The 12,532-nt window shown below is 58.9% G+C and overlaps 2 protein-coding genes across 5 annotated transcripts; both read right to left on the reverse strand.

Annotated features, from left to right (window-relative positions):
- Positions 1–2,222: 2,222 nt before the first annotated feature.
- Positions 2,223–6,899, reverse strand: PYCR1 (pyrroline-5-carboxylate reductase 1). Of its 4 annotated transcripts, none has more exons than XM_059996487.1 (8): positions 6,642–6,899; positions 6,114–6,238; positions 5,792–5,862; positions 4,903–5,082; positions 4,444–4,665; positions 4,172–4,264; positions 3,854–4,017; positions 2,223–3,031 (listed from the first exon to the last, which is right to left on the reverse strand). In XM_059996487.1, the coding sequence occupies exons 1-8, from the start codon at positions 6,797–6,799 to the stop codon at positions 2,866–2,868; spliced, it is 1,179 nt and encodes a 392-aa protein (XP_059852470.1). In that variant the 5' UTR covers positions 6,800–6,899; the 3' UTR covers positions 2,223–2,865. The 4 variants fall into 4 exon arrangements, with proteins under 4 accessions (XP_059852470.1, XP_059852471.1, XP_059852472.1 ...); XM_059996488.1 differs by lacking the exon at positions 6,642–6,899 and adding an exon at positions 6,539–6,623; XM_059996489.1 differs by lacking the exon at positions 6,642–6,899 and adding an exon at positions 6,384–6,455.
- Positions 6,900–9,900: 3,001 nt separating this feature from the next.
- MYADML2 (myeloid associated differentiation marker like 2) lies at positions 9,901–10,923 on the reverse strand. Its single transcript, XM_059996673.1, has one exon. It carries the CDS (start codon positions 10,921–10,923, stop codon positions 10,000–10,002), a length of 924 nt encoding a protein of 307 aa, XP_059852656.1. The 3' UTR covers positions 9,901–9,999.
- Positions 10,924–12,532: the final 1,609 nt, after the last annotated feature.

Raw genomic sequence — 12,532 nt, forward strand, 5'->3', positions numbered from 1 at the left:
CCGGATGCGCAGGCTCAGCGGCCATGGCTCACGGGCCTAGCTGCTCCGCGGCATCTGGGATTTTCCCAGACAGGGGCATGAACCCGTGTCCCCTGCATCGGCAGGCGGACTCTCAACCACTGCGCCACCAGAGAAGCCCAAGCCCTCAACTTTTATTGTACTAAATCACAAAGACTTGCCTCTGAGGCCAAGAAAGAGGTCCTTTTGGACCTCTAGCATCCTCACCACCAGCTGCCGGCTCCTTCTGGCCTGCTCTGCTCAGGTCTGTGCTCACACTTGCAGGGGGTTCCCCAGGTGTCAGTCCCTGCAGAACACCAGAGACCTCATAGCTTTCTTCCCGCATCACACCCCTTCTCAGGCCCGTGTGGCTCTGCCCCACTTCCCCACATCTGGCTTTTGGTGGTTGGGACCAAGGCTCACATCCCTGCCTGCTGAAACCCAGTGTGTTTTTCACGGGGTGGCGCAAAGCCCACCGCAAAGCTCGTCTGGACTCCTGTGCCTCCTCCCAGGCTGTGACGTGTGATTCTTCACTTTAGAGCCACCTGCTGGCTTCCTCCAGACCCCAGACCCAGGGCACATGTGGGAGCAGCAGGCCCCCCTTGTCTTATTGGTCAGCACCTGACACACACAGCAGGCACTCAAACAGTGAGACTGGCCTTGACTTAAGGGAACAGTCAGGGGGAAGCTTTGGTCCTGGGCAGATGTGTGGCCTTTGGGACAATCTCTTCTGGGACATCTTTTCCCCAGAGGGAGGGTGCCAGGGTCTCCCTGCACCGCCAAGTACTTTGCCAGGGGAGGCCCACAGCCCACCTCACGCCAGCTTCTATCCACCAGCATGGTGGCCTGTGCCAGGGGTTTATGCCTTAGGAGGGCCCTGTAGGGACTCTAGGCCCCGTGAGAGCCTTGGGCAGTCGGTACATGGGGTGTGACCTAGACTCTGGAGGCCACCCTGGCAGGGTCAAGGGTATATGGTCTTGCCCCTCACTTGCTCTGTTTTTCCTGTCTCCTGTAGATTTGGAAGGCTGGGTCCTTGTCCTCAGAGTGCTCCCTCTCCTACCCCACTTGCATCAGGCCTTGGTTCTAAGTAGGCCCAGGGGAAGGAAACGAACTGGAGTTGAGACCTTGCAATGTAGTTCCTGGAAAACCTCTGCCCAGGGGCTCTCCTGGTCCCCTCCCCTGCCCCTCCTGGGACCCATTGCTTCACCTGGGTGCCCCCTGCCAACACCCTACAGACACCCAGCCCCGCTCCTCTGATATACTCACCCGGGTGTGTGTGTGTGTGTGTCTTACTGTTTCTGTGCTCAGTAACTGTTGATCAAACAAATGTGAGCACTCCTGGCCCCATAAAGGGTTCTGACCTCAGCAGCTCCTTTGATCTTGTGGGCCTCCTGTGATGGTTAATTTTACATCAACCTTTGGGCCATGGGGTGACCAGATATTATTCTGTTTCTGTGAGGGTGTTTTTGCATGAAATTAACATGTAAATCAGTAGACTTCAACATTAGACCAAATTAACATTTTAACCAATAAAGCAGATTGCCCTCCATATGTGGGTGGGCATCACTCAAGCAGTTGAAGGCCTGAATAGAACAGAAGACCAACCCTCTGCAGAGTAAGACAGAATTCTCCATCAGTCTGCCTTCAGACATCACCTGCAACATCAGCTCTCCCTGCCTGATGGCCTTTGAATCGAAATATTGGCTCTCTCCAGGTCTCCAGCCTGCCTGCTAGCCTCCATAATTGTGTGAGCCAACTCCTTATAATAAATCTCTTTTGTTTCTATATTCCCTCTTCTATATATATAAGCCATCTCCTACTGGTTGTTCCTCTGGAGAACCCTAATACACTTTCCTAGGAAGCTTCTTCCTCACCCACCCTTGGCCTCACCTGGGTGAGTCGGGGAGACATCTGCCCCCACCAAACCAGGAGGCATAGAGGGTGCTGAGGCTGATGCCCCTCCCACAGCAGGGCCTGCCAAGCCCAGCTTCCAGTGCCAGCTTCCAGTCATGCCTCTAGTGACTGAGGCCCCAGAAGCCCCCTCCCCCTCTGCTCATTGGAGACTCAGCCCCACCAGCCAGACTGGCTGCGTTGGAATGCAGGGCTCTGGGCCTGTGGGCTGCTGGCTCAGCCTTCAGTGTTACATCGGACAGCAATGACCCTCTGGCACAGGTCTGGGCCTCCCTCCACAGGTGGTGACAAAGTTAGAAGTCAGGACACTGGGGCTGAAAACGAATTTATTTAACCCGAAAAGTCAGAGACAGAAATGACAGCATCTGTTGGTTGGACCAGGAATGGGAGATGATGGCCTGAGTGTATTGGGGCCTCGGGCGTTCAACCATCTGAGGAGCCCTTTTCTCAAATGTCACGCTGGCCAAGAACCATGGGCCCTTTTGCTGGATTCCAGGGACCCTCTGGCCCTTCCCACACTGAGGAAGGAGTGCAGAGTGGAGAAAGGGCAGGAGTGGGATCAAGCTCTCTCCTTGGCTGGGTCTTCATGGTTGGGGTGGGGTGGGTCGGGGGGGACCTTGACCTTTGTACTCAAGCCCAAGCCAGCTGACACTGGGTGCTGAAGCCCCCCAAGCCCTGGAGGAAGGTGGTCCTGACCTGGTTTGGGGGCAGAGGAAGGGGGAGGCTTAGGTCAGAGAATCCTTCCTTGTTCTGGACCAGGACACACTTGGGGACCATGGAGGTTCCCACTGGGAAGTGATGTGCCCCCTCCCTGGCTACAGCTCCACTGACCCAAGTGGATCAGAGCCACGGGGGATGTGAGGACATCCTGTGAGGCCTGGGGCTAGACACTCGCAGCACAGAGCTCCGAGCCCAGGAGGAAAAGGCAGAGAGTGACCTGCGGGCAGGTTGGACACCTCAGTCCTTCTTGCCTGCCGGGGCCATGCTGCGGGGCAGCAGCTTGGAGTGGCCAGAAGGGGCCAGTAAGGTGCCGGGAGGGGAGTCCAGCTTCACCTTGTCCAGGATGGTCTTCTTGATGGCAGCTGGTGAGACCTTCTCCCGGTCGGCCACGGACTGCAGCTCTCTGGGGAGACAGCGAGGAGGGCTGTGTCCAGGGCTCCGCCTCCTTCCGAGCCCAGGGGTCCAAGTGGAAGTGGCAAGAAGCGCACAGCTCCCAGCACCTGCCAGCCTAGGGTGCTGCTGTGCTGTCACTCCCACCTTAGGGCCTTTGCCCCTGCACTTCCCGCCACCAGCTACCTCTCCCCTAGATTGCCGTTCAGTGGCCTCTCACCTCATTCAAGCCAGCTGAGGGTCACCGAATCTACCAGCAGCCCCCCAGACACTGAGCCCTCATGGCCCTGAGCACGGGACACATGCCTCATCTGTCTCCCCTGCAGGTTGGTGCCAGGAGAGCAGCATTACGTTCTAGCCTCACTGTCAGGCAGTGGCAGAGAAGCCTGTGGGCTTGGACTGGAGGGCAGGTAGGGTGGTGAGAAAGAGCCCTGTCCATCCTGGAGGCCTGTCCATCCCCTGCTCCTTGGATTTCTTTCAGCTCTCATGTGCTGTCGTTGTGCCAGCGCATCCTGTGCTTCTAACTCTCTCTGTCTCCCCGGCAAGGCCAAGAGGAATGTGTTATCATCAGCCCCACAGAGGTTCCCCCTGGACTGCCTCCCTGGCTTGGATGACCACCCCAGTCTGAAGGCCACAAGTGATGAAATCACGTGCGGAGCCCAGCGTGGGCCCAGAGGGCCCCTCTTCACAGGATGATGGAGAGTGGTGAGGGATGCTGCACACCGCCACCCCAGGGAACCTCAGGGCTCCCCGCACCCTACCCGCTGGTAGGCCAGAGCTTGATAAACATCTGGTGAGTGAATGACTGAGTGGGCAGGCAGCAGCGGGGGCCCACCGTGTGCGGATGCAAGAGGCCTCCACGGCATTGATGAGCAGGGAGCGAAAGCCCCCGCTCTCCAGCACGTGCAAGGCGTGGATGGTGGCCCCACCGGGAGAGCAGACGTTGTCCTTGAGCTGGCCTGGGTGCTGTTCGGAGTCCAGTAGCATCTTAGCGGCCCCCTGAAGCCAGAGAGGGGAGCTGAAGGTTGTGAGGGTACTGCTTCCAGCCCCAACCAATGCAGCACCCACTGACTCTCCACCCATCCACCCCAGAGCACCAGTCTTGGTCCTGGTAAGGAGTGGCCCCCACCAGAGGGTCAGGAAGAACACTAACCAGCAAAGCCTGGGCCCCGAGGCGGACTGCCAGGCGCCTTGGAAGCCCCATCTTCACACCCCCATCAGCCAGTGCATCCAGGGCTGTGAATGCCTGCAGAGAGAAAGCACCTAAGCTGCTGTCCCAGGCCTTTCCTCCATTTCCTCTAGGCAGTGGTTAGTCCAGCAGCTCTGCCCGCAGGGGCCCAGAGCAAGGAGGAGGGTGGAAGATGGGCAGACATGCCCTGAGATCCTGGGGACTGCCTACTGCCCCCGCTCCTCCCCAGTCCTCACATAAGCTGGGCCGCTGCCGCTGAGTCCCGTGACAGCATCAATCAGGTCCTCCTCCACCTCCGTGCAAAAGCCCACACTGCTCATGAGCTGCTCCAGGAGCCTGCCATCCTCCACCTGGGCGTGGGTGCCCGTGGCATACACAGTGGCTCCTTCCCGCACTACGACCGGCGTGTTGGTCATGCAGCGGATGACTTTGGGGGCCGGCTGGAAGGCTGTCAGCTTCTGGGGGAGAAACTGGCTGTGTGTCCATCCCAGCCCCTTGCCCAGCATGCTGTGCTGGGTGCGGGTGTGAACATGCTCACCCAACTGAACGCTTCCTGAGTTCTGTGAGCTATACAAACACACCCATTCCAAAGATGGAGAACCAGGTGTGGAGCACGCCAGGGCTCCTGAGCCCTCTGCAGTGCACACCTCCACCCCATCTCCAGACCCCGCCGGACCCTGACCCGTAGTGCCCACCTTCTCGATGGAACTGATGGTAACGCCAGCTGCACAGGACACCACGATGTGTCGATCCTCAATGTCGGCGGCAATCTCATCCAGGATGAAAGGGATAATGTGTGGTTTCACCGCCAGGAAGAGCACATCACTGTGCTGCACAGTCTCCTTGTTGTGGGGCGTCAGGTTCACCCCCATCTTCTGCAGGGAGCGCCAAGGCGAGCTCAGCCTGCTGTATGTGGCTGGCTGGCCCCCTTAGTATCCCCGCAGGCCGAGAGCCCCTCGTGTAGAACAGCACAGAGGATGATGGGAACGTGGGCATGGCAGGGCTGGGGGCTCAAGGCATGGGGCTCTGACACCATCTAACTGCCCTTCCCACCCAAAAGTGGAGGAAGCATCCTGATCTGGAAGGGCGGACAAGCGAAACTGCATCCAAACCAAAGTCCCAGCCCACCCCACCTAGGGCTGCAGCCCCCAAACCCCTGACCACCTCGTCAAGTGCGAGTGGTGGTGTGGATAGTGGTCTCAAGCTGGTAGCCTGCCCCCACCCTTGGACATGGAGCCCTCACTCAGCTATGGCAAACTGAAACTGTATTCAGCCCCCAGGTGGTCTCTCCTGGCCCCCATACTGTGATCCCCTGTGGTGGTCCACTTGGGGAACCCCATTCCTGACCACCAGTGGCACATGTGCCGGTCACCAAGTTCCCAAAAGCATAGGGAGGGGACCCATCTGCAGGCCAGGAGGCAGGGTCTTTTAGATACTCCAGCCCAGGGACCCTCTTCTCATTGGCGTGGGGGACTGTGGCATGGTGCCTCCCTCTGGGGCCGCTACTCCTGGCCTTCCAGGGTCAAGGCTATCACACACTGGCCTCTAGAAATACTGACTGGTCACCCTCCACCCTGCACCTACCCTGAGGGCAGAAACAGTGGCCAGGTCCATGTCTGGGGAGCTGGCCATTATCTTGTGGGCAGCCAGGACACCTGTGAGAGACAGAGTTCCTCCCTCAAGGCCAGTCTTGGCGTCCCTCCACCACATCCTCAGGAAGACCAGAAATCGCACCACCCAGGGTAAGACAGCAACCCCTGCCTTACCCCAAACCTTCCAAGGCTACCGTTTCCCACAGTGCTCAAATGAGGCACGTTAATGCAGACTCCACCCTCACCTCCCAGCCTGGGGAAGAGTAACTGGCCCACCCTCTCACGCTTGGCCCCTTCCTGGCCGCAGCGCCTACCGGCTGCTGTGAAGCCCTTGGCCAGGGCAAAGGCCAGCTGGCCAGCCCCGATGAAGCCCACGCTCATGGTGTCTGGAGGCCTGCGCCCACTGCCCTCACAGCTGGCACCGTCTCCGCAGGAGCAGCTGCGGGAAGATGGGGCAGAATCCAGAACAAGAAGTTAGGCGGGCAGTGCCAGGCTTGACTACTCCACCGCCGACCGGTGACCCCCATCCCAGCGGGTCTAACTCTCCCCCGCTCCGGTGCCCCCGCCCACCGCAGCGTCCCGACCTGCTCCTGCAGGTCCCAGACGGGGCAGAGAGGGGTGAGCCAGCCTCCGGAAAGGGTCGGGAAGACGCATGGGGTAAGGGGACGCCCCCACGCCCGAGTCCCCTCCCCACGCCCGAATCCCCTCCCCACGCCCACGCTCCCCCAGGTCCGAGCACCCCCGACGCCGGAGTCGAGTGCGCGGACTTGCATTTCCCCCTGCCCGGCGGCACCACCGCCCGCCCGAGCCGAACCCCGACCCACAGCTTGGCTCCCAATTACCCAGTTACTCGGTGCGAGTCTCCCCCTGTCCGCAGCTGCGCGCCCGCCACGCGGCACCCAGCGCCGGGGGGCCCCCCGCCCCAGCCAATCCGCGGCGCGGCCGCCCTGGAACCGGCCAATCTGGGGGCGCGGGAGGCGCCGAGGGGCAGTTGCATCATCCGCTCACCCCCGCCCCCTCCCGCTGGGTCCAGTCGCCCCCGCACTCCCGAACCCGTGCCTTCAGTCCCGGCCCCAGCGCGCCGAAACCTTCGCCGCCCCCACCCCCATCCCCCGGGACCGCGCCTGAGGACTGAGGGCACCGGGGGAGGGGCGGCAGGAGCCGGGCCCTCAAAGAGTGGCCCTGGGCTAGGGCTCCTCTCTCGGGGCCCTGTCGTTGGACATGGACACGGACACGTCAGGCTGGCGTCCGTGATGGCGTGGCCCTCACTCGGGTTTGGAAACTGGCGACATAGCCCGGACCTTCTCAGAATCTCAAAGCGGGGAGGCATCTGGGAGGTCTAGGTCGGTCCCCCTGAGATCTGGACCCCCTCCTTCCCACCTGGGGTTTCTGCTCTCCAAGTCTATTCTAAGGCTCAGGCGCCCTTTGAAAACTGCAGGACACTGGGGGCCACTGGCCTGTTACCACGTGAACCTCCTCAAACAGGCTCTCAGGGTGGGTGGTGGTCAACCAGTAGATAGAGGAAGATGACCCCCTAGTGCCCCCAGTTTCCACGGAGCACCCATGTCTCCTGACATCTCATGTGAAGGGTCCGTGGAATTTTTTGACCCTAGGTTTTCCGAAGAAAAAAGCTCTAGTCATCTCCCCGAGGACGCGCTCAGGGCTCGTCTGAGCTGAGTCTGCATTTGGGTTTCAGGATAGTCTGGGGTCCCAGTCAGCAGCAGGGTTAAGGGCAAAGTAAGAAGCATCATCATTGACATCCCATCCCCCCACCAGGGGAGGGGGTGGGGGTGCTTTATTTTTTCGGTTCTGTATCTTAAATGACGACAAACTGTTCTGAAATGTAATTTCAGTGTTACTTGGATGATTGTGCCGCAGAAGCAGGGCTGTGAGTTCTCCTTGACATAATAATGACCAACATCAACACCACCAGACCACTGTAGTGAGCGTGTGTACGCGGCAGATGTCCAGGCCTCCTCGTATGTTTATTCTGGTGTTCAGTCCTCACCCTCTGAGGGAGGAGCTATAGTAAGATCCGGTCCAAAGTGGACTGTTCAGGGAGTGGCCCAGACTCAAACCCATAGACGCAAACTTGGGGGTCCCACTCCATTTTAACTGACTGTATATAATCAGAGAACAGAGTCCATCCTTTAAAAAGTATTGTTTCCCAAGTGACGACGACAAATAACTCCTTCCTCCAAAGAGCAAGAGTCCTCTGATCCGGGGAGAGAATGGCATGAAGACAATCCCCAGGGCAGCCTCCCGGAGGCCAGTCGACATCTGCCATGCTTATCTTGAGCCCTGGAACCCCTTGCCTCCTCTCTCTCCCCCTCAGGATCTTTGAAACTTAGGCTGGGTGGAGCTCTGGGGGCAGAAGTCCGTGGGACAGTGAGGAAATTGGAAGTTGGTGACAGATAACTCATTTCAGAAATTTGATTAGAAAAGGAAGACTGTCTACAGGCCTCCCTGTGAGCTGGGAAGGGTGTGGCCCATATGCTCCTTTGTCACCTGGTAACACACTCCCAACCCCGCCCTCCCTCAGCCAGCAGGGCCCTCAGGACGCCTCAGGACACAGGGGTCCCTGCCCCCTCAGGGATCTGCTGCTGAAGACGGGCCTCTCCAGGTAAAGGAGCCCTGTGCGTGTGCCCTCCCCAGCGGGCGGGCGGGCCACTTCTCTCACACTGTGCATGGTGCCAGCACAGGGAGCCCTTGGACCCTGTGCCTAACAGCTGCTTGGGCTCTGCTGCCACGGGTGTAGCAGCCCCTCTGCCCACTGCTATGCCCAGGGCCCTTGGAAACCCCAGCGGTGGTGGTGAGTGCCGAGAGCTCCCCACCCCCATCCTCCCCTTGCTGTCACCCACCTGGGGAGAGGACACTACTTCCTCGGGAGGCCACTCTTACCCCCAGAGTGCCCCAGCCCTCCCGCAGCTGCCTCCTTCCTCAGCCAAGCCCAGTCTAGGCTCTTCTCTGGGAACATGCTGGTGGATGACCCAGGAGGGACAGCTGGCCACCACCCCCTCTGGCTACCACCCCCTAAGCAGAAACTTCTCCGTGCAGATCAGCGTTGGTGTTTAGTTCCTGCTCAAGGCCAGGGGCCCGTCTATGGGCTGAGCGGCTGCTGTGCTTCGGCAGCTAGTGCGCTGCTCTGGGCTGGCCCAGTCTGGGTTCTTGAGTGGGAGAAGCTCCCTGGAGTGTGGAGGACAATGGCCCCAGCAGGCCCTCGTGGTTGGCAGCCAGGCAAATGAACACTTGAACAGAGGTGGTGGGCCTGTGAGCACCAGGGTGATGCCTGGTGCCCAGGCTCCATGCCCCAGTGGCTGCCCCAGGCTGGTCCTCCCCTGGGTCAGGGCTGCCCTAGGCCAGCCCCCCGGGGCCCATGGCAGGCACTGCAGAAGCTGCCGCATCGGGGCAGACAGCAGGGGCCCAGTGGTGGCTCCCTGCCTGGGTGGGAACCCAGCTTCTCCTTAGCATGCTGTGCTCTTGTCAGTGTTGCCGCCCCATGGATCCCTCCAAGCCTGCACTGTCTCCAGCATGATGAGACTGCCCTGTGTGAACACACCAGAGTCCTTGCTCAGCTTCCAAAGCTGTGGCCGCTCAGAAGCGGCAAGGCGGGGTCCTGATTCCCAGCTCCTCCTCGAGTTGGCACAGATGCCCCAGCAGGGCCCTGCTTGGATAGCTGTCCTTCCAGGGCTCCAGGAACTGCCCCTTCAAGGCTAGAGGAAGCGCAGGCTCACCACGCTCCTTTTTCACACTACTTAGTTTACTCAGCCCAAATGTGGTCTCCAGACGTTTATGGACGCTTGGGGCCAACTTCTTAATCCTAGCCTCAGGGTCCCCATCTGCAAAGTGGGTCACAACAGCACCTGCTTCAAAGTCTTCTCATGTGTTACAGTGGCCAGCACGGAGGCAGGGTGTGCCAGCAAATGAAGAGAGATGGAGAGAGACAGAGAGAGACAAAGACAGAGAGAGAGACGGGGAGAGAGAGGGGCTGGGAGCTGCCTGGCAGACTCCTCCCCCGTGACCTGTTCTGTCCCCCCTCTGCCCCTCCCTGAGATGAGCTGCTGAGCACTGCCAGAAGCCCAGTCATGGCTCTACTGGCTGCCTCCCTCTGGCTTGTCCCTGGAAGTCTGGGCTCACCTGGGTCCCCTCATGGTGCCTGAGCCCTGGAGAGCAGAGGTGGGTGGGCCGCTGCCTGTCGGGCTACAAGGTAGGCACGAAGCGGATCCTCTGGGAGTAAGCCAGGTCGGCGACGTAGAGGAGCAGGTTGACATAGGTGAAGGTGGCCACCACCAGCTGGCTGTCCCAGGTGCAGCTGCCCCTCAGGCAGTCGGGGGGGCGCCCAGGCTCACCGTACTTGGGGTCGAAGCAGAAGACAGGCCAGATCACTGCAGCACTGAGGTAGAGGAGCACAGCCAGGAAGGTATACACCACCACTACACGGTCGAAGGGGCAGCCCAGGCCCCCCGTGTGGCCCATCACGCTCAGGGCCACCACGACCACTGTGGCAAGGAAGCACAGGCTGTAGACGGCCACACACCACTGGGTGGCCACGTAGCGCCCGTAGCGGCTGTCGTGGACCAGCGCCCCAAATATGATGCAGGCCACAAAGGCCTGGACGATCTTGAGGAGTCCCGACACCGTGGCCATGTAGCTGGCCACCTGACCTGGCCGGGCCCGGGTCAGGGCCACCTCCGTGGCATAGGCCAGGAAGAGGAGCCCGGCGAAGATGCTGGCTGCTAGGCGGAAGTCCCTGGCTGTGCAGCCCGCGGGCTCGGGTAGGCACTCCAGCTGGGTGAAGTACAGTGGGTAGATGACCGCAGCTGTGGCGGATAGCAGCGTGGCCAGCATGGCGAAGGCTGCTGTGAAGTTTCCCCAGGACAGGTGCAGGCAGCTGTGCAGCCGGGTGAACTCACAAGCCACCACCAGGACCGAGAGCGCGAAGCAGAAGCCCCAGGCGGCCATGCAGAAGGTGCCCTGGACGCCATCGAAGCCGCCCCGGTGGGCCACCAGGCTGAAGGTGGTGCAGCCAAAGGCCAGCTGCAGCACGCGGGCCGTGCCCACAGGCGATGTCACAGCGCCCAGGTGCAGGTACCCACCCCCGGGGGGCTCCATGGTGCTGCCCATGTGGCCGGCCGAGTCTCTGCTTCACACAGTGCCTGGTGGCCCCGGAGCCTGCGGCAGCGGCAGATGCCAGCAGCCTGCAGTGGCAGTGACGCTGGTGACATTGCAGCAGAGCAGCCTCTCCACCGCCTGTGTGGGGAGGGCCGAGGCCCCCCCCAGCTCTATAAATAGGTGACCGTGATCAGAGCCCGGGAATAGCAGCTTGCGTTCCTGTGCCTGTCCCTATCCAGGAGGGACATCTGACCCTTGTGATCCATCGAGCCCCTGCCAGGACCATTAACCCCTTGGCTGCTGGCACCACCCCCACCTCCAAAGCACCTGCTTCTGTCGGTCAGTCGGTGCCACTGCCCGTGGGGGAGGGGGAGGGAGAAGAGCAGAGAGGACCAGGCAACCCAGCTCCAGCAGCTTCAAGGGGGAGGGGCACAGGGAGGAGAGGGCGGCAGTGGGGGATCTGGGAGCCCTGCAGGGCTCGGTTCAGAGCTGGGATGGTTTCAGGACCCCATTGTCATTGTCCCTTGGCCCACACTCAGCTCTGATTCCTGGGAGGTGGTGGGAGAGGGGAGTGGAGATCCTGTGCCCCCTCCCAAAGGTGCCCACCCTCATTCTTCTCACATCCCCCAGCCTGACCTGGGGGAGTTAAGTTTTAGTTATTATTTGGGGGGATCATAATGGAGCACTTTACTTGTCCCTCCTAGATATGTAAACACCTAGGAAAAACTCAACTCTCCCAGTTTTAGTCTAAAATATTAAAAATATATGAAATGTTTTTGAAAAGGAAAAGAAATTTTTCTGACTGTAAAAGTAGTACATGCTCAGGCCCAATCAGCACAGAAAGAGAAGAAAGATTGCCAGCGATTAATCTGCCAGTGATTAATCTGCCAGTGATTAATCTGCCAGTAATTAATCTGCCTGTAATTCTAGCTCCTAGATTCAACCCCTGTGAACATCCCGTGTATACAGTTGGCCCTCTGTATCCACAGGTTCCCTATCCACGGATTCAACCAACAGCAGATTGAAAATATTGGGGGAAAAAAATTCCAGAATGTTCCAAAAACCAAAGCTTGAATTTGGCATGAGCCAGGAACTATTTACATAGCATTGACTTTCTATTAGGTATTATAAGTCATCTAGAGATAAGTTAAAGTATATGGGAGGGGAATTCCCTGGCGGTCCAGTGGTTAGGACTTGGGACTTTCACTGCTGTGTCCCTAGGTTCAATCCCTGGTCGGGTGACTAAGATCCCACAAGCCAAGCAATTTGACCAATAAATAAATAAATAAATAAATAAATAAATAAATAAAAATAAAGTGTACGGGAGGATGTGCATAAGTTATACACAAATACTATGCCACTTTATACAAGGGACTTGGGCATCAGTGGATTTTGGTATCCTAGGGGGTCCTGGAACCAATCCCCTTTGACACTATATATATAGCCTTGTGTGTATTTCCCTCAACTTTTCATTTAGGAAAATTTCAAATTTACAGAAGAGTTGCAAAATAGCACAATGAACACTCATATATCTTTCACCCAGATTTAAGAATTATTAATATTTTGGGACTTGCCTGGTGGTCCAGTGGTTAAGACTCCGTGCTTCCACTGCAGGGGACGC

Source organism: Delphinus delphis, chromosome 19 (genome assembly GCF_949987515.2).
Source record: "Delphinus delphis chromosome 19, mDelDel1.2, whole genome shotgun sequence".
Classification (NCBI taxonomy): Eukaryota; Metazoa; Chordata; class Mammalia; order Artiodactyla; family Delphinidae; genus Delphinus; species Delphinus delphis.